General features: G+C 37.7%; 2 protein-coding genes across 2 annotated transcripts in view; one reads left to right on the forward strand and one right to left on the reverse strand.

Annotated features, from left to right (window-relative positions):
* Positions 1-25,795, forward strand: part of XRCC3 (X-ray repair cross complementing 3) — a 421,446-nt gene that overhangs the window by 9,899 nt on the left and 385,752 nt on the right. The gene's annotated exons all lie outside the window — the stretch shown is intronic.
* KLC1 (kinesin light chain 1) lies at positions 955-24,532 on the reverse strand. The gene is made up of 15 exons (XM_065750452.1): positions 24,271-24,532; positions 23,193-23,423; positions 21,352-21,430; positions 19,279-19,504; positions 18,672-18,759; positions 17,949-18,050; positions 17,087-17,260; positions 16,840-16,939; positions 16,021-16,070; positions 15,864-15,931; positions 14,880-14,988; positions 12,167-12,328; positions 6,998-7,128; positions 3,179-3,245; positions 955-1,854 (listed from the first exon to the last, which is right to left on the reverse strand). Exons 1-15 carry the CDS (start codon positions 24,529-24,531, stop codon positions 1,789-1,791), a joined length of 1,914 nt encoding a protein of 637 aa, XP_065606524.1. The 5' UTR covers position 24,532; the 3' UTR covers positions 955-1,788.

The raw sequence follows: 25,795 nt of genomic DNA on the forward strand, positions 1-25,795 counted from the left end.
TGTTTCCATTTCAACTTCTGAGTCTGCAAAGCATTGTCTTTAAGAGAAGACAAAAGCGTTCAAAAAGGTTCTGCTTCTTTCAAGTCGCCCCTTATCGCCAAACTCGGTTCTGTGTCCAGATAACTTTTATGTCTTGTTTTTTCTTAACATTCTTAGAGGAAGTTGGGCCTCAAAGTGGAATACTCAACTACAGAACGCTGTTACAGGACCTGCAGAGCCACAGATTCCATCTGCCTCTGCAGACACCCGAATTTACCAGTGGGTGCATGGGCAGCATTTTGCCTTAGAGGGAAAATAAGTATATATTAGATATATATATCTTTAATATAAAAAGCTCTTCAATAAAAAGATTAAAACACAAGAGTCTACGTTATATGAGTATATATTGTTAAGATAACCGAGCAACAGCTTGTTCTTGCTCAGGTTCATTAATGAATTGCAGCACTGCTCTGTGTTAAACTTCTACGTATTAGCAGCATCGCATCTCACCATCCCTAGACTGTCCTCGTAGCAGGTGCCTCACGTGCAGCCTCCTTTAGGGAGCTGACGGCCCCCCTGGTAAGCACAGGCGAGTGCTCCACATACAGCGGCACGCGTCGGTTCCTGTAACAGCTGGGAAGCAGATGCACAAGGGAGGAACGCTTCTAAGAAGTCCTAATGCCAGCAGCTCCTCACAGCTGTCTGAACACTGAACTCATCTCTGCTTCGGTCAGTGCTGACCCTGAGGGGATATCCCAGCCTTCCCTCAGTTAACTCAGTTCTGTGTTTTCTATCTCGCAACTACAGCCGCAAATACATTTTTACCTTTTTTTGCTTTAACCCTTTTCATCCAGCTTCACACAAGTACAGCTTTTTACAAAAGATGAACAAAGTGACAAAAGCTTCACAGGAAAGCAAAAGAAAACACTGGTGTCTGTGGGATACTTAAAACTTGTCCTTGGTTCCAGCAGAACAGGGACCGAATCCCAGTGGACAGGCAAGGAAGCCAACCTGAGGCACGGCCTTTCCTCAGGAGCAACAGCAGCTGCTGTGGGACAGATGCAGTCCAGAACTTCAGTATCCTTCCACCACACGAGACAAAGCTCAAAGCATTTTCCACTCGTCCTCATCAGCCCCAACTGTCCCATCCATCCATTATTGTGCCCTACAACTCTGATCAGTGGGTATCTCAGTTACGGGCACAGGAATTCCCATTCACACGACGTGTAACGTAGCCCCACTCATCTCTTAGAAGTGTACTAGCTCAATCTAGTGGTTAAGCAATCCGTGTTTCAGTGCTGCTTTGCTAGCTAAGGCCTTTAACATTGAAATAACCAGCAGGGCAACAGAGAGCCCCAGCAGTACAGCATGCTCAGTTGGAATGGATACAGTAATGCACACAACTTCTTTTCTACAGCACTGTGTGGATTTTCTACTACTCACTTCATTTCACTCTCATTTTCAAACATCTTTGCATTTTGGTATGCTTTAAATATGTTTGCATTTTTGCAGTTGTTTGGCTGCTGGTTTGCTCAGACCTCCTAAAGAAATCAACATAAGTAACACGAATGGGAGCAGTGCAATGAGCAATATATTCCTATATAGTTTTCCTGTAGAAGAAAATACCCACTAATGCCGTGTTTTAAATTACCCCTATTTAGAAAAACAACAACAGCAGTCCGTTGTAAAACCAAAAGAAAAATCTAAGAACTAGGTGTTCCTGTACATAATGATGAGGAACCAAAGCTGTGAAGATCTCAGTGCTTCTTTATTCACAAAGGAACATTAGCTAGCTTCTGTCCAAGAATCTCAATGCGCCAAATCAGTTTGACTGACACTCAGAGCTCTCGAGTCTGTCAGACAATTATTTCGTTCCTGTGTAAAGGGGGGAAAAACACACAAAAAAAACAAATTATGCAGATGTCCAGACAGTTAAAGCAACTAAAATTACTAACAGGAAAAGAACCACAAGGAACTAAGGAGCAGTGACTTTGTACCGCTGTGCTGTGGGACTTGTATACTCTAATGAGCATCTGTTTCCCCAGCCTTCAACTACTGCGGCTGCACGGATCTGCTGAGCTCAGTGCACCCTCTGAAACCCTAACCCAGGTCCTACCAGGAGTACCCATCTGTGGGAGCCACCACAAGAGTCTGCTGTGGGTGAACTAGAAAAGCTCACAAGTTGATAGCTCGTCTGCATCTTGCAGGGCACACAAACAACCCTTCCAGAAGTAGCACCAGTTAAATACTGCGAATTCAGCTTCGTGGCAGCCAGGCTGTGACAGCTGGAACACTTAGCACTGCTGCTACAAAGAATTACGCTTTATCCCGATGGATTTGTTTTTGGCTGAGGTTCACACTACACAGGGACTTGCAAACATCTCACACCACAGAAACCTCTGTAGTACTTTCACTGGAGATAGCACCGAAACCTGTACACCACTCAACAGCAGCCTGGAGTCGTAGTTTGGGCTTTCTTGCTCCTTTAGGACAAATAGCAAGGAACATCCTCGTGTATGGTTTCATTAGTACTGAAGCAATTACACCTCCCTAAAATTAGTCACAGTGATGGTGTTAGTGAAATGCACAACACTGTTTAGGACATAGAGCACCGCTAGCTTAGTTGACAATATAGGAAACAACGGCTTATTAGGAAAAACAGCAAGTGGAAGCGGCAGTCGGGCGCACCATAAGCAGTTCAGCTTTTGTTTGAGCAGAAGCATAACACAGATGGGACAAACTTTTAGAGACTGCTCCTCTCCAACCTCAGACATAACTGAGATCACGTTTAAGGAGAACACGTACAGAGGTTAGGACCTTCTCCATAAAGATGCTGAAGAAAAACCACTTAGAACATGAGCTTTACGTGTTCTTGGGTTTGGGTGTTTTCTTTTTTTGTTTAAGTATTTAAATACCATAATATTCTGGAACTTTCATATGCATTTTAATAGCTAGACAAACCCAGAGACTGCTTGGTAGCAGGAAAACCAACACTTTTACTTGAGACTTGAGCACTTAAAATTAAATAGAGCTCACAAAGTGCAACTGAATGATGTGTTACGCCCATGCTTTCAATATCTAACTTGAGGAGGATCTTGCCAGTCAACAGGAGTTGGCTGTTACATTATTTACATAATCATTTTATCCCAAACCCTACTAATATCATCTATTTTGGTAAGAATATTGTAGGGCTTCTTACTTGAAAGTGATCTTCAGCAGCCTTGCCACCCATGTTAAGAACATTCAGAGAACTGGCACGCTTCATGCTGCAACCAGGACAGTGAACATGCAAGGATAAACCCATCAGAATAGCTGAACACTAACAGCTCTAAAAACACAAGTATAACAACGACCAATGCGCAGTCAAGGGAGTTTTAACAAAGCCCCCAAAGTGATCTGAGGAACACCCTTTAAGATAATTATATGATTAAAATACTATATTCAGTTCTAAATTACATACAAAATCAATTACAAGCTCCTCGGAGCTTAAACACTTCAGGCAGTGGATTTAATGGCAATTCAAAATAAACCCTCAATTTTTTAAAAGCGCATCAAATTAATACACTCTCTTAGCATTAATTTTTAATTAATTAATCCTCATTTTCATATTGAGGCAGCTTGTTAGAAAAGCCAAACATTCTGACAGTTAAGGAGAAAATGGTGAAACAAATAGATTGTCACGTAGGCGGCATCTAACTTAGAAAAGCTGAACCAGACATTAATTCAGTACCTTCTGCCTTGTCTATATCAATGTCCAGAATCTATTATCTCAAAAATGTTTTCAAACATTTTATTCTATGCATTTCAAAGTAAAGGAGAATGAGATGGCTGCTGCTGCTGCTAACTCAGGTCGTGCTGACTTTGCAATACTTTCAGCAGCAGGGGCAGCCCTACAGTGCTGTACTGAAAGCAACAGGTGAGGGAAAAACAACAATGAAATCAGCTGTACACGAGCCAAAATGTCACTGCATCGACAGCAAAATCTGCTGCTCAAGGTGAGGATTCATCATGTGCTCAGTGAGGCTGTGGATGCCCCTTCCCTGGAAGCATCCAAGGCCAGGCTGGATGGGGCTCTGAGCATCCTGCTCTAGTGGGAGGTACACCTATGGTGAGGGGTTGGAACTAGGTGATCTTAAAGGTCCCTTCCAACCCAAACCATGCTATGATGTATCTACATTTCTCAATCGTAGGCAGCATTTAACAAATGCATTTCAAAGCGTGTGTAATGAAATTCCAGATTAGTTTCAAGCTTCACAGTGACCAACAACATGAAGTCCAATGTCCTCAAACACAGACTGTTTGAGCAGTGCTCTGAACACCCCAGGTTTGCCTTGATTTCTGACTGGCTCTTCAGTGAGTTAAAAGTTTCTAAATGAGAGGGTCTGAATACGTGCTGGTGAACTCCTCACAGCAGAATGAAGCAGTTGTCCTGCACCTTACTAAGGGCCTGGCAAAGCCTCCCAGCCCTTCCAATCACGTGGAGAGCTTTATCCGTACGCTTCACATCAGACCCAACCAGACTGCCTTTCCCCTGAAGACTACCAACAGTCAAAGTGAAGCACGTGGTTTAAATGCTTACATAAAGCAAAGGCTAAGCAGAATAATGAACCAAAACACAGACGAACACAGGGAACAGATGCTGCATGACACAGACCCACTGTGGGTTTTTTTCCCTAGCAATTCAAAAGCTAGAGTGCACACAATGTATAATGTTTGACATGAGTGTTAGCAACACCAAAGCAAAGACTCATGCATGTATGCGCTTTTCCTCAAGGAAACATCCACAACTGTTACAAACAGAAGTCAAAGCCAGTTAATATAACAAATACCACACAAAATCCTTGTGAAAAAGAGCATAAAGGTTTATGGGAAGCTTGCCAGGGAAAGAAATAATTCCACTGGAGCCATTTTAGGTCCTTGCTGAAACACATACTGATAGAGCAAAAACCCCTCTTGAATTGAATCCAAAATACAATAAAAAAATTGATACTATGCTTCTGATACTGTTTGTCTCAGTGAACAGTCCTTAGGAAATCTGCTGTTTCCTACCTTTAAATAACGCACAAGGCTTTTTGACAATATTTCCCTGTTACATTTTCCACTTTATTTTCTTTCTGTATCAAGTAGCAAGATGAAAAGTCTTTCTTTCATGCTGTGGTATTCATGTATTTGTCTTGGAGCATGACAAACATTTCTCATTTAGAATCAGACTAGCACTGCCAATTACCACATAGAGAAGCACAGCACAAACAGCAGGTGTAAATAAACTTCACATTGGAGCTAAGGGACATGGTTTAGTGGAAGTACCAGTGGAAAGTGGACAGTCAGACTGGATGATCTTGGAGGTCTCTTCCAACCTCGGTGATTGTATGACTCTAACCTCCAGAGACACTAGCAGCATTCCCTCTATATTTGCTGCTAAGAAGGGAGGCACCTGTACCTTCCACCTAGAGTGGCTGACTTGGCAAAAGTGACTTTTACGTATGCAATGTCAGTATTGCAATATTTAGTGTATAATTAGAAGACAAAATGGTTGGCATTATAAAAACTTAATATCCCTTTTATTAAGCTCGGAGAAAGTGCATTTAATTCAACTTCAAGTCTCTTCAGAAAAGAGATTAAAATATCCTCCTACAGTATCAGTACGTAAATCTACGCTTCATGATCTGCAACGCTGGTGTTTAATACCAGGAATCTTAGCTATTTTTAATAACACGTGTGAGTAGGAAAAAAAAAGGAAATTCCTTTAATTCTTTTCCATTTTGCCTTTGCATGTTTCCCTGACCCATTTCGTATTTGTGTACCTTTCCCTCCTAATTACGTGTTCTCCACAGTTTATTCCCAACCTATCATCGCAGAGGCAGTTCTCAATCATGCATCAGTAAATAGAAAGGGAGTTTGGATCTTGGAATTTGATTCAGCTTCAAACAGCTCAGAGTGAAACGTCAGTTACAGATGTGGAAAACCAGATCAGGCTGAAGTTCAAGCAGATATGTGAGGAAGAGAATTAAAAAGCCTGATGAATAATCATAAATCTTTGTGCACACTGCAGCTGTATACAATGTTTTAAAGCCACATAAACAGTAAGGGAAAACTTCACTGGGGGCACTAACAAAACACGTTGAGAATCTGCCTGCAGATCACTGTCTCAGATATGATCATCATCACCTACTTTACACTCAGACAGCCTGTCACTTTACCAGAAGTGAATCCAAGCTCTCTAATTCAACTGTTTTAAAACAGTTAAAATTCACATTGGCAAAGAATTTTCCATCAACTGAGTTTCAGTTTTCCAGAGCAAGGGAAAACCGAAAGCATTTATTTATTATAAAAATGGGAGTAGTACATTTTTAACATTTCAGTGTGTCTGCAGCAGCTGGAAGATTATGAGTGTTTGTTATGTGTTTATTAGAAATGCACACAGCATGATTAAGGATTTGGATTTGTAACAAAGAGAGTTTTACAAGCCTTAATGCCATTGACTTCGCTTTGGTTAAAACGCTCATGGGATGCACAGAGGTTCAAGTTTTTCAGATGTTCTCTGCTCTGAAACGTGTGCTTTCCCAGAAGAATGAACTGAGAAGGGCTCAAGTCAGTAACTCATTTCTGTGCAGAGCAATGTATCAATAAATTAAGCTACAGGATTGATAGCTTACTGTATTCTAGCTTTAGCATCCTTTGTTAACACTTATCATCCTTTCTCACCATGTGAAAAGGAGATTTTTGTGGTTTATTAACATTAACAAATAATTTTAAAAGGCTTTTTGATTCAAGTGGCTAAAGCAGTAAAGAGGAGAGAAGACACTTAAAAACTGAGTTGACTCTCAGAAGCAAATATAATTCCTCAGATGTTAAAGAACTTCAATTATACGGGTAAGAAAAGATTTTGCTTTTCATTTATGACATTATTCTACATGACATGCAGTTAGCTAAGCAGAGGGGAAAATATAGTCCTAGGTACTGCGCTTGGCTACAGCAGGGGCACAGAACAAGGGCACAGCTAAGAAGAGATAATTACCCTGGATTCTTGGGCTCACTGTCTCGTGAACTTCCTCCCTTCAGCTTTCTAACCAGCTTCTCGCTGCTGCGTCTAATGGAAGCACGGAGTTTGCTAAAGGAACCACTGCGTTTTAAAGATCCAGTGCCATCCTGAAAAAAATTGAACAGATGTGAAACTGCAAGAGTCTATGGCCCTCCCCCAAACCTGGTTACAAAATGCTTATTGCTATAAATACTGACGTGGTACAATTACCCAAGTACAGAAAACTACAGAGCAACAAGTTTACCAATCCGAAATGGTTCCTTCCATCAAACTGTACCAAAGATTTCTGAAACGTGAAGACATGCTCAAGTGATGATTCAAAATAATTGGGGGAAAAAAAACAACACCACAGTGTGCCAAACCATTCACCATCACCACGGTACCATTTCGTATGAGCACATTGTGTTCCACAGAGTACAAGCCCCAGGCATAAGCATTCCAGTCTAGGAAAAAAACTGTTTTATTTTTTTTTTCTAAACATCTACATCATTGGCAAACGTGTTCAATTAATCCTAACATCACCCAACAACATATTTCTGATCAGAGACATTTATGGTTAATTTCCTGTGCAACAGTTCAACTCTCACCAAGGCAAATGTAAAACACGTCCAGATGCGTTTGCTAAACATTGCATTCATGTTTTACACTGCTGTGCTCATCCAAAGCTTCCAGCCAAGCACAACTTTTATTTTTAAACATTTTACTCTTAAAAAAAAAAACAAAACAGTTTAGTGAGATTAGAAGTGACCACTTCCTACTTCAGAGATACCCTACGTGATTATGAGAGGAAGAGTTGTAGAAGAAAGCAAAGTGCTATTAAGCAGACAAAGACAGGCACCTGAGTTGGAGTGAGTTTATTAGAAGTTAGAAAGACAAATACACAAATCACTGAACACCAAGATTAGTAGAGAAAAGCATATTTGCCAAAATTTCACACAGAGACTAAACAGCAACGCTACTTTAGAATACTCATAAGTGAAGACATCCAGAGTTCCATATTGATGTTAACCATTAATAGGTCTCTAAATACATTTTAAAGCACTTGGAGAACATGCCTTACTTTTAAGGGTTTGGGTTTTTTTTTTCCTCCTGTATAGATCGCCATCATGCCATTTCAATAACATCTTGTGTGATACTTTTAACTACCTTATTTCCATAGTGAACAGCTACTTATAAAGTTCATTGTTAATTCTTTACTAATGTATTACACAGCAAATGGTTGTAATAACATTTTGTATGACTAGATACATATCTGGCAAAGCTACACGTGTACAGAAATAGAAAACCAAAAAGACACCAGCACTGAAGGAATGGCCAGTTTACAGGGAAGTGTAGCTCTGACAAGAACCTTAGGGGGTTTGCTAAAACACAGCAGTCAGTACTGAAGAGAGAAGTTAAAGCTTGAAGATGGTGCACGCCCTTCATGCAGGAAACAGTATAAGAATCACAAAAGGCATCTAGGCCTGTCAGAAACGGAGAGAGAAAAACTGAATGAAACTGTTGGGAAAAATTCAACAGTTTTCAATTTTGTACAGTTATGCTTACAGTATTTCTAGGTCACGATCAAAACACATTTTTAAACAGAGTAAATACTCAGTCTGCATTCAAGTACAGAGTGCAGGCCCTTGCAATTACCAGAGCATAGATGTGTATTTACAGCTTGGTCTATGTCACTGATACGTAACGTATAAATGAGCATGAATGATGCCATGCTTCTTTAAGCTAGAACTGGTACAAAATACAAACCATCTTTAAGAAGAGATAGCTTTAAGCATTTCGTTTTGTAAACAAATAAAGGATCTTTTTAGCAGATGAATGCAAAAAAAGAAAAAAAGAAACTAAAAAAAAAAACAGAACGCAACAGAGCAAGGTGCATTCATTTCAGCTTTAACTTCTGTCAGGAATTTTCCTCAGACAAAACGCAAAGAAAGGTTTTTCCCCAACCTCCAGACAAAACTCTGTTCACTCTTTTAAGAAATCAGAATCCACCTGAGTTGTCAATTCAGTCTCACAAACAGTAACAAGAACAACGCAGTAATTACAGTGACTCCTGGAAATGGCCAGACACCCTGCTACAAAGTGATCAGAAGATGCCAGTCTACCAAACAACACCTGTGGTTCATTCTGAATTGCATCCATTTCTCACTGTCTTACTAATACAATTCTGTTTGGCAAGGCTGAGTGAATCTAAGTCAAAAATCCCAGTTAGAAGTATTGGATCAATGGAAAAAGTAATTACCCCTACATTCTTAAATGAACGATTCTGGAGTGGTCATAATGAGTCAGATAAAGGCAAGACAAATTTGGTAGGTACAGGAGCTAACTTGTTATTCTAACTAGCACATTCAGAATATGCAAACTTTTGGGTACATCAGATCTGAAATAAAAGCATCGAGCTTTGAAGTTAAACATTTTCTGCAGGACTAATACAACACCTTCAAATCAGGAGTTTAGGCTAAAAAAATCCTAAATGCAGTGTAAACAAAAACAACAAAAACTCACAGAGATATTAATTTCTGTGGCAAAGCTTAATTGCCAGTCTTTGCCACCTTTCAGCTAATACATGGTAGAAAAATGTACTGCTTTCATTTCACACCTTGAGGTGGACTTGGGTTCTCAAATGCCTGTCTTTTCAAAATTCATGGGTTAGGATAACACAAGATATTTCCTCCCACTGAAAATGTGACCTTAATCTCTTTTGTGCCATGAAGACTTTGAGCTGTTCTCCAGCTGGCTGCAAATTCAATTTACAAATGCTGCAGTCACATGTACTCACTAGCTTTCTCTTAAAAGTCATGCTCGAGGGCACAACGTTATTTTCTTCTTAAGAAAGTGACAGACAAAAGAAGATGCAAATATACTCAGGGGTCAGAATCTTGAGGTAGAAAAGTAAATCTTAAATTATTTTAAGAGTAATTTTCCAGATTTCTACTTTCTAATTTAAGAAAAAGTATGTCACTGAATTTTTAAGTATCTTCTGTTAACTTGGACTCTGTAATAACATGTAAACGTACACTGCACAACCTCACTTGGCACATTTGTTTTAATTGTTCAAAGCAGATTTATATAACCAGACATCTCAGTTCTTTTTGCATGAATTTGTTATGTTAAAATAAAGCATTCAGTACATACAGTACTTACTTGAAATTACATTACATATGGAAGTCACTTAAACACAATATGCTCTTCCAACAAAAAGTGTTCATGGAAGTTTGATGCTCTACACACTCCATCTATTCTCTCTGACAGCCAAGAGCATGACTCAGCTTGAACGCCTCAGAAGAATTTAGATGGAAAAGGCAGGCCTTACTTGAAGCTCTTATCTGCCTGATAAAAATATACTATCATACCTTGTGAAACAGAATGTTTTGTCTGGAGGAAACACACGAGGGTAAATAAAACTACACCATATATATACAGGGAAGAACAGCACTGAGATAGAAACTAGCAGGGTAGAGGGAGTTGCCCACTTTATGTAAAACATACGGTAAATCTTAAGAGGAAAAAAAAACTAAAAAATGAAGATCACAATAAAGCAGCGCCACTTCAACACACTTAAAAATGAGAAGTTTGCCTTGAGAGGTCAAAATTTAATTTTTCAGATAAAAGACATTGTCACTGAGTTTCATTCAAATATTGACCTAGAAATACTGTCTGTTGTTTTACCAGAAGGCTCTTTCAATCCAAAATCTGCATGCTCGTTTAATTAATGTCAATAACAGAAAAGTTTTATCCCTTTAGAACTTATAGTCATGCAAAGTGCAGCAGGAATTAAGGGAGGAGTACAGTACACAGTTCTAGCAATGAATGGGCAAAATTAAGAGTTAAAAAAGGAGAAAAAAGTTATCCAACCTTACTTGGGGTTTATTAATGATGCAGTATTATTTGCAATAGATGCTGATTGACTGTCTTGGCACTGAGAACACCAATGCCAAGAAAACAAGATTGAGACAAAAGCCAGAAGACAGAAAGTACGTTCTCCTTCAAAACTGAACCAGAATGTTTTATCAAGGTTTCTTTGGACCTGTAAGCTTTTTAACATGTGGCTTTAAATGAACAAACAAAGATAGATTGCTACTGTAAGAGAAATGAAACTTCAGAAGACACAGTATTACAAAGTAGGCTACTTCCCCTCTCACAAAGCAAAAGCACACAAGCACATCACCTTTATTAACTAACAGAGCAGAACTAAAGTTGGGAGTTAGTTATCAAAGCAATAGATATCCTATTGCTAACAGGGAATAAACATGGGAAGGCTGGTGACAGAAGCAAACAGTTTCATAAATCAGCTCTATTGACTGGAAGGTTGCACTGACTTGGAAAAAGACAAAACAATGGTAAAATCATGCCATATGTGAATGTATCATACTTGTGGTTTGACTTTGTGACACTCCGTGTTGCACAGTGAGGCCAATACATGGGAAACAAGAACGAGCCCTGGCTCCGATCACATTTCAGTGTGGAACTGCAGTATTAATATTTTGGTTAAGAAATGTGAAATTATTGTCAGGCTTTTGAGATGGCACTGCATTTTAAGGCAGATTGTGCAACAGCTTGTAAAGTTAGGCTGTTTCTTCTATCAAGTTGTGTAAGGTAGAGATTGATATTATTTTAATATTAGGCTAATCAATTTACTTTAAGGCCTCTAATGCTTAATCCATCTCCACAGCAAATGTTTGTGGTGGTTTTTTTTTTATTCCAACAGATGCAGTACTCTTAAATGAATATATAGAATATAGGAAAATACGACAGGACAAAAGTAAAAGCAAAAGTTAATTGTCAGAATGTTTCTACCAGTGAAAAGAAACCACTGAAAAGTAATTAAACGTCAGACCATAACCAGGACACTCAATCAGCATTAAAACATCTCAGTGTTAAATACAACTGCTTGGGATTCTTAGAGAAACGTCACACCATTCAAGACCACAATGGAATGGATACTTAAAAATTTCAAAACACTTTTTTACGTTATCTTATGAAAAAGAAGGTGTCATTCTTTATTTCTTAATCAATTCTGGACGATCACAAAATGAAATCAATTAACCATGGACCAATTACAACTCAATTGGCTGGTGAATGGATAGCTGTATTTGTTATGGAGGTAATTCATCTAGGCTATTTTCTTAAACTGTGTACTGTACTTACCCCATTCCATTCTACGCTCATACTCACTTCCTCGCCTCCATCGGGACCACTCTCGTACTTTACCACATCAACATTGAGACTTTCTCGGCTTCGCCTTTTTTCTATGCTCTCAGGGTCATTGAGCACTTCAGCAACTCTCTGTTTATGAACATTGTCAAGACCCTGAGAATTGGATGAAACAAGAAATTTTACGATAAGCTGTAGTCATCCAAAACTTACACAATAACTGCACAAATGAAGAACCCAAGCATGGCAATTCATCATGTTTTTGCTTTCAAAGGACAATCAAGATTAACCATCCTTTACTGCAAGCATCAACACAGCACAAAGTGGACAGCCCATCTGTTAGGCTGGGCATTCAGTGACTTGCCATTCTTTTCCTCCTTTCTGTCATTTGTCAAAACTTCCTGGCATTAATGTCACTTACCTGAAGCCATTTGGCCACCAGATTAATATTTAAGAACTTACAGACCATGAACAGTCAATACATTTCTCAGTCTCTTCCATCAAATGGCATAGTATTCATTCTACCTCTGGAAAGAGCATTGCAGGGCTCTGAACACCTAATCCCTATACACGCTTTGTTTTATTTAAAATATTGACTTACTACACAGTACAGAAATAGAATTTACCCCATAGAAAAATAGAATACAATTTAAGCTTAAAGCAGGCAGAACAAACTAGATAGATAGTCAATAAAATGTTTACCTGTTGTTCAAGAATCCAATCAATTACCAGATAATCTTTTAAATATCTTTAACTAATACCTTCTATGAAAATCTTGCATTAAAAGTAAAGGCAAAAGCCTTTAAGAAAGGAACAGGAATAAAAACAAAGCTCAAATCACGTTCAGGTTCATCCTTCCTTGTAATAAACCTACCCCACATCATAAATAATATTTGTTGTCAGGAAGATATTAACCAAGATGAACACTTCACAAGTAAGAAAATAATTCCACAGTTTTTACTTTGCAGCATTAGCAACAAATGAAGCAGAGCATCTTCCAGGGCAAATCCATGAAGTCCAGCACAGTGTGAAAAGAACACTAAAACCAGACAGAAATCCCACCTACTCTATCTTTTACACTGTTACTGCAAATTAAACATGCATGAGGGAGAACAGAACCATGAAGAACTGATCTTTTTCCACATGTGTGGAAAAAAAGTACCTCTGCTTTTAGCTCAGAAAGGTAAATACACTAACCCCATCTGTCCTTTAACAGATCTAAAATAAAAAAGCAGTGTTAAATGCTGATAGGATGACAGTAGGATTTCCTACGTGTCCAAATCTAGAGCTGTCTACAATGAGATATTTCAGAGTGTATCATGGTAGATGGAATATTACACACCAATGAATACCTGAAAAACGCTTAGAAAAGAAACAGCAGCAGGCTCAAATGGACAACTGAGACCAGGAACAGTTTTTCCAATGGTTTGGACAAGTTGGAAGTGGGTTGATCGAACAGAGACTCTAAAAGAGGAGAATCCTGCTCTCATGGAAGCCCATCCTTAATTCCCAAATAATCAATTCTAGGTTTTACCACAAAAAATAACTTTAAAGTTTAAAAAAAACCAAAAACATATTATATACGAGTCATTTTTTCCAGTCTTACTACTATAATATTATGCTCACTTCCCTTCGCATCCATTAACATTAAAACATCATGACAACAGTAATATTACCAGCCAAATATTAAGATGCACTGCACATTCATTTTTTACTTTCAAAAGATATTTCAATGACAAACACACCAAAAATGAACCTTCAAATATATATAGCAAACTTCATTTTACTGAGGATGACTCTATTGATTATTCCTCTTCACCTTTGAATTTCCTCTGCTGAAGAACTTTTCTCCCATGTTTGTTCATACATTCCTCTTTACCAGTTTCATTCCACTTACTTGGCAAGCGTTTGCTAGTCTTCCATCAGTGAGTTTTGTTGGTGAACTTACTTCACCTTGTATCAGAGAACTATTGCTCAACTTGCTAGAAAAGCATGAGTTTTACTTGCTCTATCACTTCTCCAGAAGTCAGCTTGTGCAACTCACCAAACAATGAGGGACATTATTCAAAATGCAACTACTAATGAGTGTAAGCAATTAAATAAAAAAAATAGATAATCAAACAAGATATCTAAGTTTACTTGACTAAGAATTTGAGTTCCGAATTTTAGATGGCAGCATAAAAACACACTTATGAAAAATACAAGTCTTATTTACTATTCCACAAAAACAAAATTAAAATGGAACTTTACAAGTAACTTTTTTATTCATTAAGATTTTCTTAATTTTTGTTTTCCATCTTAACACTGATGGACAAGCCTTCATTGCTTGTCCAGCCTTCAGTACTTCCGTAGAAGACATCACATAACAACCCCCAAAAGGAAAGGAAAAACCAAAAGCACTCTCCCCAACTAAGGTTGTGAAAAAAAAATTACTTTAACAACAGACTAGAGGGCAGAGACAGTACTGAAAGAAATTCAGCAGTATCCCTCAAATCTAACATCCACCCCATCAGTTTGCAAAACTAACAGAAACAGCAACTGATAAATTTGAGTCAAGCAGTTGAAATGCAAGAGGGACACTGGGCTCTGGACAGCAGACAGCAAATTGCTATATGTTTATATATTCTAAATAGAGGATAGGCACCAAAGTTGAAAATCTGCATGACCATAATGTAGAGATGACATTAAGGAGAATTTGCATACTTGCCTGCTTACGAGATCTCATCGCTGCCTCTTCTAATGTTTCAGCAGCTTCAAATTTGCCTTGTCGTCTGTAAAGTGCCCCGAGGTTCTTTAACGTAGTCGTTACTGTTGGACTAATAAAAAACACATACATACACATTAGATTCTCCTCAATTCACAAACTAAGAAAAAATGAATTAATAAAATATAATCTTTCTGTAATTACTTAGTGTCCTGAAATATACATTACTGCACATACATGAAAAATCTGTTATGTTCCTTCAAACTGCATTAACATCTCATGCTATCATTAGTCAGCATCCTTGAACCAGAATGTTAGTGACTAGTCTCTGAATCTACCCATGAGAAAATGGAAACATTTCTCAGATGCATCTCAAGAGACAAAAATTTATCTCAGTTCTAATGTGTCCAACTGAGTAACCCTGAAGCATCCAGATGATGTGCTTACATGGGCATAAAGTGACTGTTTCTGTAGCATGCATTAGTCACAGAACAGACTCACAGTACCATAGGGGTTGGAAGGGACCCCTGGAGATCACCTAGTCCAATTCCAAATTAATGATCAGCTTTTACTTAATAACTACCTTCAGTTGCATAAGTGTAGCTGTTTTAACTTGGCCTTGTTGTGACGGACAGAAACTCAAGGCCCAGGTATCTGCACAGTTTTCTTTTCACCTCTGACCTTCCCTACAGGTTTTGGTGGGGCAGGGAGAATATGTACGCCAACCGAAAGTACAAAAAGAAAGGTGACCCACACTACATCTCATAAGCCTACATTAAAAGCAGCCTCAGGATTGCAAACTGCTACCATCTGTGTTCCTGGAAGCCAGCCTTTGGCCCAAATATCTAATACTGTAGGGTTTTTTTGCCCTAAGCAAGTTGCTCATTTGTTTTCATTTTAAAACATGCTTCAGTCTGACACTGGATACTGTCTGGATCTGGACACTGTCTGTCGCCATGTAGTCTGTCCAACAAAGGAAATACTCACCTATCAACTTTGCAAGCTTTGTACCAGCCACCATATTCTCCAAAAGATGTGCCATCTTTTTGCTTTCCCTAAAAACAAAAGTAACGTTAAAGAAAAATAACTCATTTTTGACTAAAATAATAAAAGCTCCAAAAGTGGTTTATGACAGTGGCCTTACTTTGCACTCTTCCCTCTCTTCTGCATGCATCCAGATAGGCTTATTTTCATCTAATGAAACAGAAGAAAATATTTTATAGAAGTGCAAAGCTACCAATTGTTCACTGCAATATTTTAACCCTTCTGAAATAAGGCTAAGAACCACAGAAAGAAGCACCAGATGAATATAACATTTTTTTCTATTGTTTCACAATTCTGTCTTTTTTTCCTGATCTGAACTTGGGAACAGTTGCTTCTGAGAAGCTTAGAGGTCTGTATGCACTGCCATCAATTCACTGTGTATGTAGTTATGTGCTGTAAGCATGCATTTGTTTCTTTTACCATATGGATTATTTTGACAGCTACTAAGTGGCACGTATGCTCCTGTCATGGAAGCAATAAAAATTTAGTGTAAATTTAAGAATATTTTTCCAATTCTTTAAATATGATAGTGAATGACTCATCAGTATATTCATTATGTTCTTATGAATTTGGTCCACTGACTGGAAAGTGACATTTTCAGCATCTATAAAAATACTAAAATTAGTTTCTGTTGTGCACAAAGTAAATTATGCCAGAAATACAATGCATAGGATAGAAACCTAACCAAGGCTCCCTCACTGAAGAAACTTTCATTTTGAATTAAATGCTACTGTTGTATCCACTGAACTCTTTCTTATGGTGAATTTTACAGTACTTTAATGCACCTATTATCTCTAGTCTCAAACCTGCTTCAAGACAACAGCAACTCTAATCAGGATAAATCAACAATCTGACATTCTCTTTTTTAACTACTACAAAAATTAAACATACTTTGAAGTCTAAGGACTGTGTTTCTTACCATCTACAGAGCCAAACTCCCGTTCATGAGCACGAGTGAGAATCTCTTTGTACAAAGTTTCCGCTTGCTTAAATTTGCCCTGTTTTAGATAGCAGGATGCCTAAAAACAAAACACCCCAAAAGACAACAACACTTTTATTTAATTTACTGTATTATTTCTCAAACAAATACATTTTGAATCATGTACTGAATACATTCAACTCATGAGAGAATCTTACTTTTCGCAGATTACTTCTAAAAGCCTTACCAGGTTATTCTTCGTTTTTGCAACATTTGGATCATCTGGTCCCAGCTTAGTTTGGTAAATTTCCAGTGCTCTCTGATAGTAATATTCCACCTCCTCATATTTACCCTGGTTCTGGCATAATAAAGCCAAGTTATTTAACTGTTTGGCAACATCGGGGTGATCTTTCCCCAGGACCTGAAAAAGAAATATGTCATTAAATCATTTTCCTTTAATTGTATCAGGGTTTAGAAACGTATCATTTAGAAATATCCCGTTGGTATTGACTCCTCAGAAATTTCAACGTGAAGATGATAAAAGGGAACTTTGCAAGAGAAGGATATGAAAATTACTCAATGATATTATGAATTCAGAAGGCTGTAGAAAAACTTGCAACAGGTCTATTTTAAACCATATAATTATGTTAAAAGCAGCATATTATCCAGATAAGCCTGAAGATGCAGACATCCAGTCACATGGACTAAGATAAATATCCACATACTCCTAGAAAAATCAATTTAAAAGTTTTAAGTTTCCTGTTTAATTCTAGTGCACTTGCCAAATCAAAGATCACTTAATCAAAAGGGGAAAGTACAAGGTAAAGTTTATTACAATATACAGAATTTAGAACATGCACAGAATGCTGCAACACTGTAGGAATTTAACTTCGTTTTGTATTTCAGACATTGCTAACTACTGCGATTGGCCTGGCAGATCTACCCAATCAAAACATAAAACAAACCTAAGGACATTTACTCATGCCCACTAAGAAGCCTATTCAATAAGTGTATGGGTTTGTTTGTTTGTTTTTCATTTTACAAATGAAAAACTTGTAAACATTTCACTGTTTTCTTTGTTTGTTTTTTGTTTGTTTCTTCAACTGTACCTTCTCTCTGATTTCCAGAGCTCGCTTGCACAAAGGTTCAGCTTCTTTGTACTTTCCACGTTTACCATAAAGTACTGCAAGATTGTTTAGAGTTGCTGCCACCTGCCAACAGAGAGAAGTATTAATTACTTCAATTTGCTGATACAAATAACTGTCAAATTATTGTACCTGCAATGCACTGACATTTTCAAATTTTCATATTCAATATTTCAAATGAAGAAATTACCAAATATCATTCAGAAAGTTAACCAGCAAATTTATACTCAGGCCTGCCTTGCTTCCAAATAAGTGGCACGATGAGAGATACCCTACTGATTTTCAGCACTGGGTACAGAAGTTTGATTTATGCTTCATTTAAAAGCAGCAGCAAAACAAATCAGAAGCACACCTTCAATCTGAGTTCACTCAATCAATAGTGATTCCAGTAAGCAAATTAACAGTTTTCTTTATAAGTTCATTTCCCATATAAGATTCATGCAATCTGATCCAAAAATCAAGTATATGCAGGTCATTTGTGGTGAAACAGCATCAAATATAATGCTCACATTTAAAAGAAAATGAAGAACGTTACAGTGTGGCCTCCTACCTGTGCTGTTTAGAGATAAGCCAGGTCTTAAAACTTTCCTGTTGAGTTTAATATCAGAATGAGTTGAAAAAAAAAAAAGAATTCATAAAAAGAAAAAACAACAAAAACTAAAACCATAGTATTGCTTGTATACAGACCGCTGGATGATCCTTGCCCAAAGTCTTTTCACGGATCGCCAAGGCATCATTCAGGAGATTTGCTGCGTCTTTGTATTTGTTCTGGTCTCTAAATTTTAAAAAGTCACAATTAATACTGAAGATTCAGAACAGATGTCATAAAAATGAAGCTGGCTTCAGTATTGAACTAAAGATGGCACCCTAACAGTGGATTAGCTGAGAATATGGTTAGGAAGTGCAAAGCGAAAACACAAAGCTCATAAATAAAGCAGCTAGAGGGCTGAGGACTGGCAGGTACAATTCTGACTGTGTTGCCCCATTTATACCTCTAGATGACCTGGGATACTAAGACATTACTAAGACATGCTCCTTCAGCATATCAAATAAGGAAGGTGCTAGGTTTCAAAAATGCTTTGGCTCTCAAGACAAAGGCATAGGCAAAAATGCAGCAACTTGCTTAAATTTTAGTATGTGTAGATGTACATTTTTTCTGGACCCTCTTGAGGGTTTTAAAAAACAGGCAATGGAAAATAATAAGACAGCAAAAGTGCTGGCCTGAACGCTGTTAGGCTAAAGCCAAATGTCATCTACGTGTTTAACTGACATTTACTTATGTCTCTATACAAACCTGTACACCAAAGCAAGTATGTTCAACATAGTGGCAACATCAGGATGATCGTGACCTGAAGTCTTCTCCAGATCTTCAAGAGCTTGTTTACAAAGAGGTACAGCAACCTCATATCTACCTTGGGAAGCGTACTGAATAACAAGATTATGAAGGGTCCTTAGTCTTGCTGGAATTTCATAGCCACCTTGTTGGGCAGCAGCTGCTGCACTGCTATGCTGCTGTTGAACTGGAAGAAATCCACAACATTTTAATTTGTTTAAAAAGATTAATATAACTCGAAAACACTTAACATTACTGCTCAGTGACGCACAGAAGACTTGCTGAATTCCATTTCTTCAGTACAAAGCATTTGTATCAGAACGTACTTAATTCTTCACATTCTGTCCATGCTTTATAAACAAAGGTGCTGCACTAGTATTATTTTACAGTTTTATTAGCTCAGAAGGTCTAGTTAATAAACAAATGGAGAAAATAGAAAACTACGTCATACTAAAGCTCAGCAAACCATTAGCAGTTCTCAAGACTATAGCACGATTTTGCAATCAGAAATATTAACCTTTCCCTATGGAAAGGGAACATTAATGCAGATAACAAAGTACTGGCAGAACGGGTCAAATTATTTGTTCTTTTTCCTTTATTATCTTTCTCTAAGCATACTTTCATTTTCACTCATTTCCCCAAGAAATACCTAAGGTTGGCACAAAAAGGATTACAACACCTCGGCGGCCACAAGTAGAACTATACCAGAGAAGGCACCAAGTCAAAACCAGTGCCAACGTTTTGGTTTTACTTACTAACTTTCAGCCACTTGTTTTCCAGTACCTACTAGCTTCTGGTTATTGCAACCCTCCCACTCCTCCAAACTACTCCTTTTCTTTTTGCCTGAGAGATTTAATCTCTTATTCATTTTTATTAAATTCTAGATGCACAGACAAGGGTTCCTGCCGTGACACTGACTTTCTTCTCTCTATTAAAGGAAACACTCTCACAGCAAGTAGGAGCTTTCTATGTCAGTGGAATCATCTTACAATTACAAACCTACATCCACAATCACTGCCTGCCAAACCACTGAAGCATGTGAGTACTTTTTTCCTGGAGGTCAAGGAAATTATCAGAACAGCAGCCTTCTGCGTAAACAAAAGTAGTAAAAAGGTAGATGGACTACACAGGTATACAGACAGTCTTGCCACTCAACTTCCCTAATCTAAAGCTTTAGATAAGGCCAGATAAGCTCAGAACGACATCTGTGATCGACACTAACCTTCCATAATCTCTGCAAATCTTCCCTCCATTGCTGTTGCTCATATACTCCATGCTTGATAGCATGGTAATCTTATGTGTGCCCAAAATGGAAAGTCAAAACTCTGTCAATTAGCAAGGTAGGGCCCTTCAGACATCTTTTTTCCTGTCATTTATCAACTAAGAATCATTATACCACTAGCACACTCCATTTATGCTACCAATATGTTGTATAATATCAGCTTTATATCTGTAAGAAAAGCAAACTATTTCAATGAGTAAGGCTGATCTAACAATGGCTTCTTTCAACCTCTAATTCACATTTCATACCTATTCTTCAGTCCCTCTGACTTGAAGACAATACCTCTAGAATGAGTAATGAGCTAACAAAGACAATTTTAGCAAAGGACAAAAGACTGAATGAGAAAGACTTCATGCCCCAAAATGTTAGATCAGATCATTTAAAAGGTCATTAACAGAATTACCATCTGGGCAGGCAACCAAAAAGCTTCAGTGTTTCAACGAACATACCTCTGTCACCTTGAACAATTTTTGCCATTCTGAGGCCCACAGAAAAGACTGTGGGACCAATTTTGTACTGAAGTTAGTTCCAAGCATTTTGCAACAGCTAGTGAACTCTCTAAAAATCTAGGCACACAACACACAACAATTATCACAACTGGTTTTCTTGTTTTATTACTCTAGCAGGGCAAGAGGCATTCACCACTTCACTCTGCTGCAGACAACCACATGCATGGATTCATTTTCCTGATAAGCATCCTTAGCTTCCACATTACAGAGATGCAGTAAAGCCACATATTGAAATATACTTACTTCCCTGTCCTTGGTCATCTTCATCATTGGGAAATAAGTCATCCAAAGGCTCTTTGGTGGAATCTGTATCTTTATCCTCCTACAGAAAAACCCCAAGCCCAAACGAATTGTTACACAACTAAATCTAAAGCATAAAGTCAATTTAATCCACAATGTTGAAGGAATTCTCCACATCCACAACTTTGGAATTGCCAATAATGCTTCTTGTAGAAGTGTAATGAAGGTCTCACGTTCAAGTGTATTTACACACTCTGTCCTAAAACAATATGGGACACCTTCAGGAGATCCAGGAATAGAAATCAGGTCTCCTAGATTTCAGTTTCAAATTAAGCTCCTAAGAACACATTTGCTACTTTTACAGAAACACTATGCCTACAGAAAAGTATCCACAGAAGAGCGAGCCCTACTGAATACACACTTGTCTGTTGTACTTAGAAGTTATACATGCAGTTGTAGATGAGCAAGTGAAAAGGAGATTCATCTCCTGAAGGAGAATAAATTTGAACTAGCAACCAGAAATAGATTATCCTCCCATCCTGTTTCACATACGTGAAGCCTACAGTATATATAAATATAATTGAAGCTCTCAGAAATTTTAACCTCTGTAAGAAGAAAACCCAGCTGTGCATTCATTTTTTCTGGCCCTCTGTCCAACACATTTTTCTACAGAAGAAAAGGTAACTGCTGCTGCTGGTGTTAAGACCCAATGGTTACTAAGAGGGTGCTCTGCAGAAACTAGCAGATTGATGAGACCATAAGCTTCCCACCTGAGATCCACTTTAAAATGTGCTTATTCCAAGTTTACTTTGGGTACACACAATTGACAAAAGGGTAACAACAGAGACTGCCCACATGCTTAGTGAAACCATAAAGTGCTTTGTACTCCTTGTTCCTACATGTCAATCAGATTTCAAGTAGTGGTGTTATTTAAGCCACCTACAGATTATTGTTAAACTTTTAGAACAGAGAAGTCAGAATATTCCCTCCTCCTGTCTCTACTCTTCTCCCTAAAGTTTATTAAATGCACTTCACTGGCAGTATTCAAGCACAAGATCAACTCATGAAACAACACTGAAAGATTCTGAACAAATGTGATCAACTTGCACTATGTTAAAAAGGATTTGGTTGAGCAAGAATAAACACATACACCTTCACCCATCATGTTGCTGAGATGATTGGTTACAAATAATGGTAAGATACAGCTGAGTAGGTCTGAACACACAAAAGGAGACCTTTCCCTACAGCACTGTCTAGCAGAAGTGGTTCATTTACTACTGTAAATTAAAATTGTGCCCATTTGCTCTCCAAATCTAAGAATATCTAACAAAATAGATTGGATAATGATGACTGAAAATGTGCATATGACCACAACGTATGGCAGAAGGTCAAGAAAGGGGATCCTATACTAGTGTAAAAGATATAAGCTATAGAGTACGCATACTGCTTTCACGAGGCATAAACAAAGTATTTTCCTGCAGTCTAAATAATTCAAGCCCCTCTGTTCTTAGTATCCATAATAGTTTGCATTGCTCACTTATTTTTAACTGTTGAGCATACAGAAGGACAGTTTTGGTCTCAAGTTTGGTTTATAATTTTTAAGCTAGCACGACACTAACTATTTTATGGATTTTTCATCTTTTTTTTTATTATCTACAGGCAGTAAAACATTTACTCTCCTACTCTACGAATGTAAATTACATGACACTAGCATAAAGCAAGTACTTCAATGACATATTTATATTAGCAACAAATAAAAAACTTCCATCTGCCATTTTTTGCTAACTAGGCAGACTACTGCACAAACGTAAATGTGAGCTGATTTTTACCACACAGCTACTTACTGATGGTGAAATATCATCATCATATTTTTTTAACTGATTCATGAATTCTAGATGCTTCTTTTCTTCCTCCAGTTGAGCCACAGATTGCTCACTTTTCTGTAGCTTCTGTTGTGTATTGGCCAGTTCATCCCGTAGCCACTGATTTTCCTGGCACAGACGACGAACCTGAGCACGCAGTTTTTGCTTCTCTGATTCCACTGCATTTAAGTGATTTGACAAGGCCATCATTACCTAAAAGGCAGAAAGTATCACATGGCATACCTTCTTCAGAATGCAGTCCTGTATTCAACACTGAAGTGTTTTATTACTTAAAACCTGCATCATTTGTTCATAGATTCAAAGCTAGACACGCATCTTCTCACTCACCTTCTGCAGATGATACCTTCCTTCATTATGATAGTTTATAAAAGTTAGCTCAGGGTCCCTTTCTGTAGGGCATAAATGAAAGTTGCTCAAATTCTATACTAAATTCACAACCTTTAAAATACATTCCAATTCAGTTTTGGTTTGTTAAGGTGTTCAATAAATATTAGAGACTCTTAAACCCCAAGAGCACTGTAAGCTTGTATAAAGAATCTCAGAATTAAAGGAATAAGAACAGGAAATTAAGACCACAGCAGACCTGAAAGATCAGTCTCCTAACCCTAAGCAAACTCATTTGTGCATGACCTCCACATGCTGTATTTCAGAGTTAAAATGCTGATGCTTGGTTCTTGTTTGAGCAGCTCACTACCTGACTAATGCCATGGAAAACTAATAGAAAATAGCAGCCACCTCACTGAAGTAAAGAAGAGCTTAGTTATGGGCTTCAGGGCCTTGAAACAGAATGTTTAATTAGTTCCATAATACAGTAAGACAGCCTCTATTAATCACAGCAGTCTGCTTCCTTAACATAAAATAACAACTTCCATGACTCAGCATAATGCTCATATTCAGTAAGGCAAACACACACCCATCCAAACTGATTACGTTTACTTTAGATTTCCAATCGGAAGTCAAACAATGGTCTTTCACTATTTTTTTAATACACTAAAAATCAGTCAAAATCTGAAATGCTTTACTTCTACTTGAGTTCTACCTGTGCTTCACTAAGGCCGAGCTCCAGCATCTCCAGTGACTTTCGAATCATGTTTGATTTTTCTTCAACCAGATTAGTTTCATCATCTTTCTTCAAACATTTCAATGTTTCAAGTAAGCTCTGTAAAATTGAATTGTGTTCATTCTTCAGTGCCTCTAGTCCATTAATCACTTGCTTAGTTTTGGCAATGATTTCATCTTGAGTGAGCTTCTCCAACTTCTCTTCCTTTAGATACACCATTGTGGACATGTTTTCATACATTCTGAAAAGGAAGAATACAATAGTTAACCAAAAGGTAAAAATAAAAGAGATTCTCTGCAAGTATGCACTTGTAGAGCTTTTCTTGAAATTGAAACATAGGATTTGAAATGCACATTCATAATGATATTTTTGCACAGCTTCCATGAAGTTTTAAGACCTGGCTTTGAACAATGTTTCAAAGTTTCCGGTTTCTATTTCCAGATTTAGGACTAACATCAATCCATGAGTCAAACAACAAATTAAAAATCTATACATACACGGCAGAAGAATTTCTAACGAGCACCAAATAATCAGGCTGTCTTTAGGATTCTGGTTTGTGCAGAAGCAAATATAGGAGCTGGTGTATGAAAGAATACATTACAATATGATAGATGCCACTATTTATTTATTACAAATATCCACAGAACAAAGCTTGAAGAAACAGTAACTGACCCTCTATAAAGGCTGAGAGATCAGTTATGGTAAAAAAACCAAATTCTTAGTTTTTCTTGTCCTTGGAAAACAACAATCTCAATTTTGAAATTAATAACTGCCCCTTAAAATGTTGTTACTGCAGAATTGCATATAGACATTCATTTGATTTATCTAGACAACTGTTTTGATGAAGGTGCAACAGCTGTTAAATGCTGGAAAAATGTTTTGTATAACACAATCGTCATGAGAAACGATTCACTGTGCTACTTCATCAATAGCTCACACACCACATTAAGGCTAGTAAGATTTCTGCATGTTCGTAAATGCCTCTACAGAATGCAAAGACTAGAAACTCAGTATTTTTATGATTGCATGTCCTGCTAATGAAGTGACAATCAAGTACAACATCGAACTACAAACAGAAGACAGATCACTTGATCCTATTTCAGTATCACCAGAAAAATATCCAACAATGAAAATAGAGAATGTAGGAAGATACTAATATCTTGAAGTGTACCGGGAACTACACAAAGAAACAAGCATCCACACATGCAGCTCTTCATGACAACAGCTGAGGATGTGCTTACTTTGCAGTATTACATAAAAAGAATTCTGCTCACTCTCCTTATATACGCTCAAATCACCTTCTCTGTTATGACTTTCTGCAATGTGACTTGAAAAATCATACTTGCTTTTGCCAGAAGACCCACATGCCAGTTTATTTTGTCATCAGCTATTGTCTGAAAACACAGATAATCTAAAGAAGTAGTACATTCAGTTTTACCACAATTTAACTTCACTGCATTTCTGTGAACGTGAAATTCATATCTGGAGCACGCGTATCTGTATG

The sequence above is a fragment of the Cyrtonyx montezumae genome, unplaced genomic scaffold, assembly GCF_038088225.1.
Source record: "Cyrtonyx montezumae isolate F1298 unplaced genomic scaffold, pur_monq_1.0 scaffold_10, whole genome shotgun sequence".
NCBI classification, from domain to species: Eukaryota; Metazoa; Chordata; class Aves; order Galliformes; family Odontophoridae; genus Cyrtonyx; species Cyrtonyx montezumae.

What these genes read in the sequence shown, in the direction of transcription:
- KLC1 (XM_065750452.1), bottom strand. Translation starts at nt 24,531, where the DNA reads ATGTATGAAAACATGTCCACAATGGTGTATCTAAAGGAAGAGAAGTTG. An exon ending in TCGGCCTTAGTGAAGCACAG is followed by an intron (nt 23,424 to 24,270) that starts GTAGAACTCAAG and finishes TCTGCCTTTTAG; the next exon opens with GTAATGATGGCCTTGTCAAA. An exon ending in CTGCTGAAGATCACTTTCAA is followed by an intron (nt 1,855 to 3,178) that starts GTAAGAAGCCCT and finishes CCCTTTACACAG; the next exon opens with GAACGAAATAATTGTCTGAC.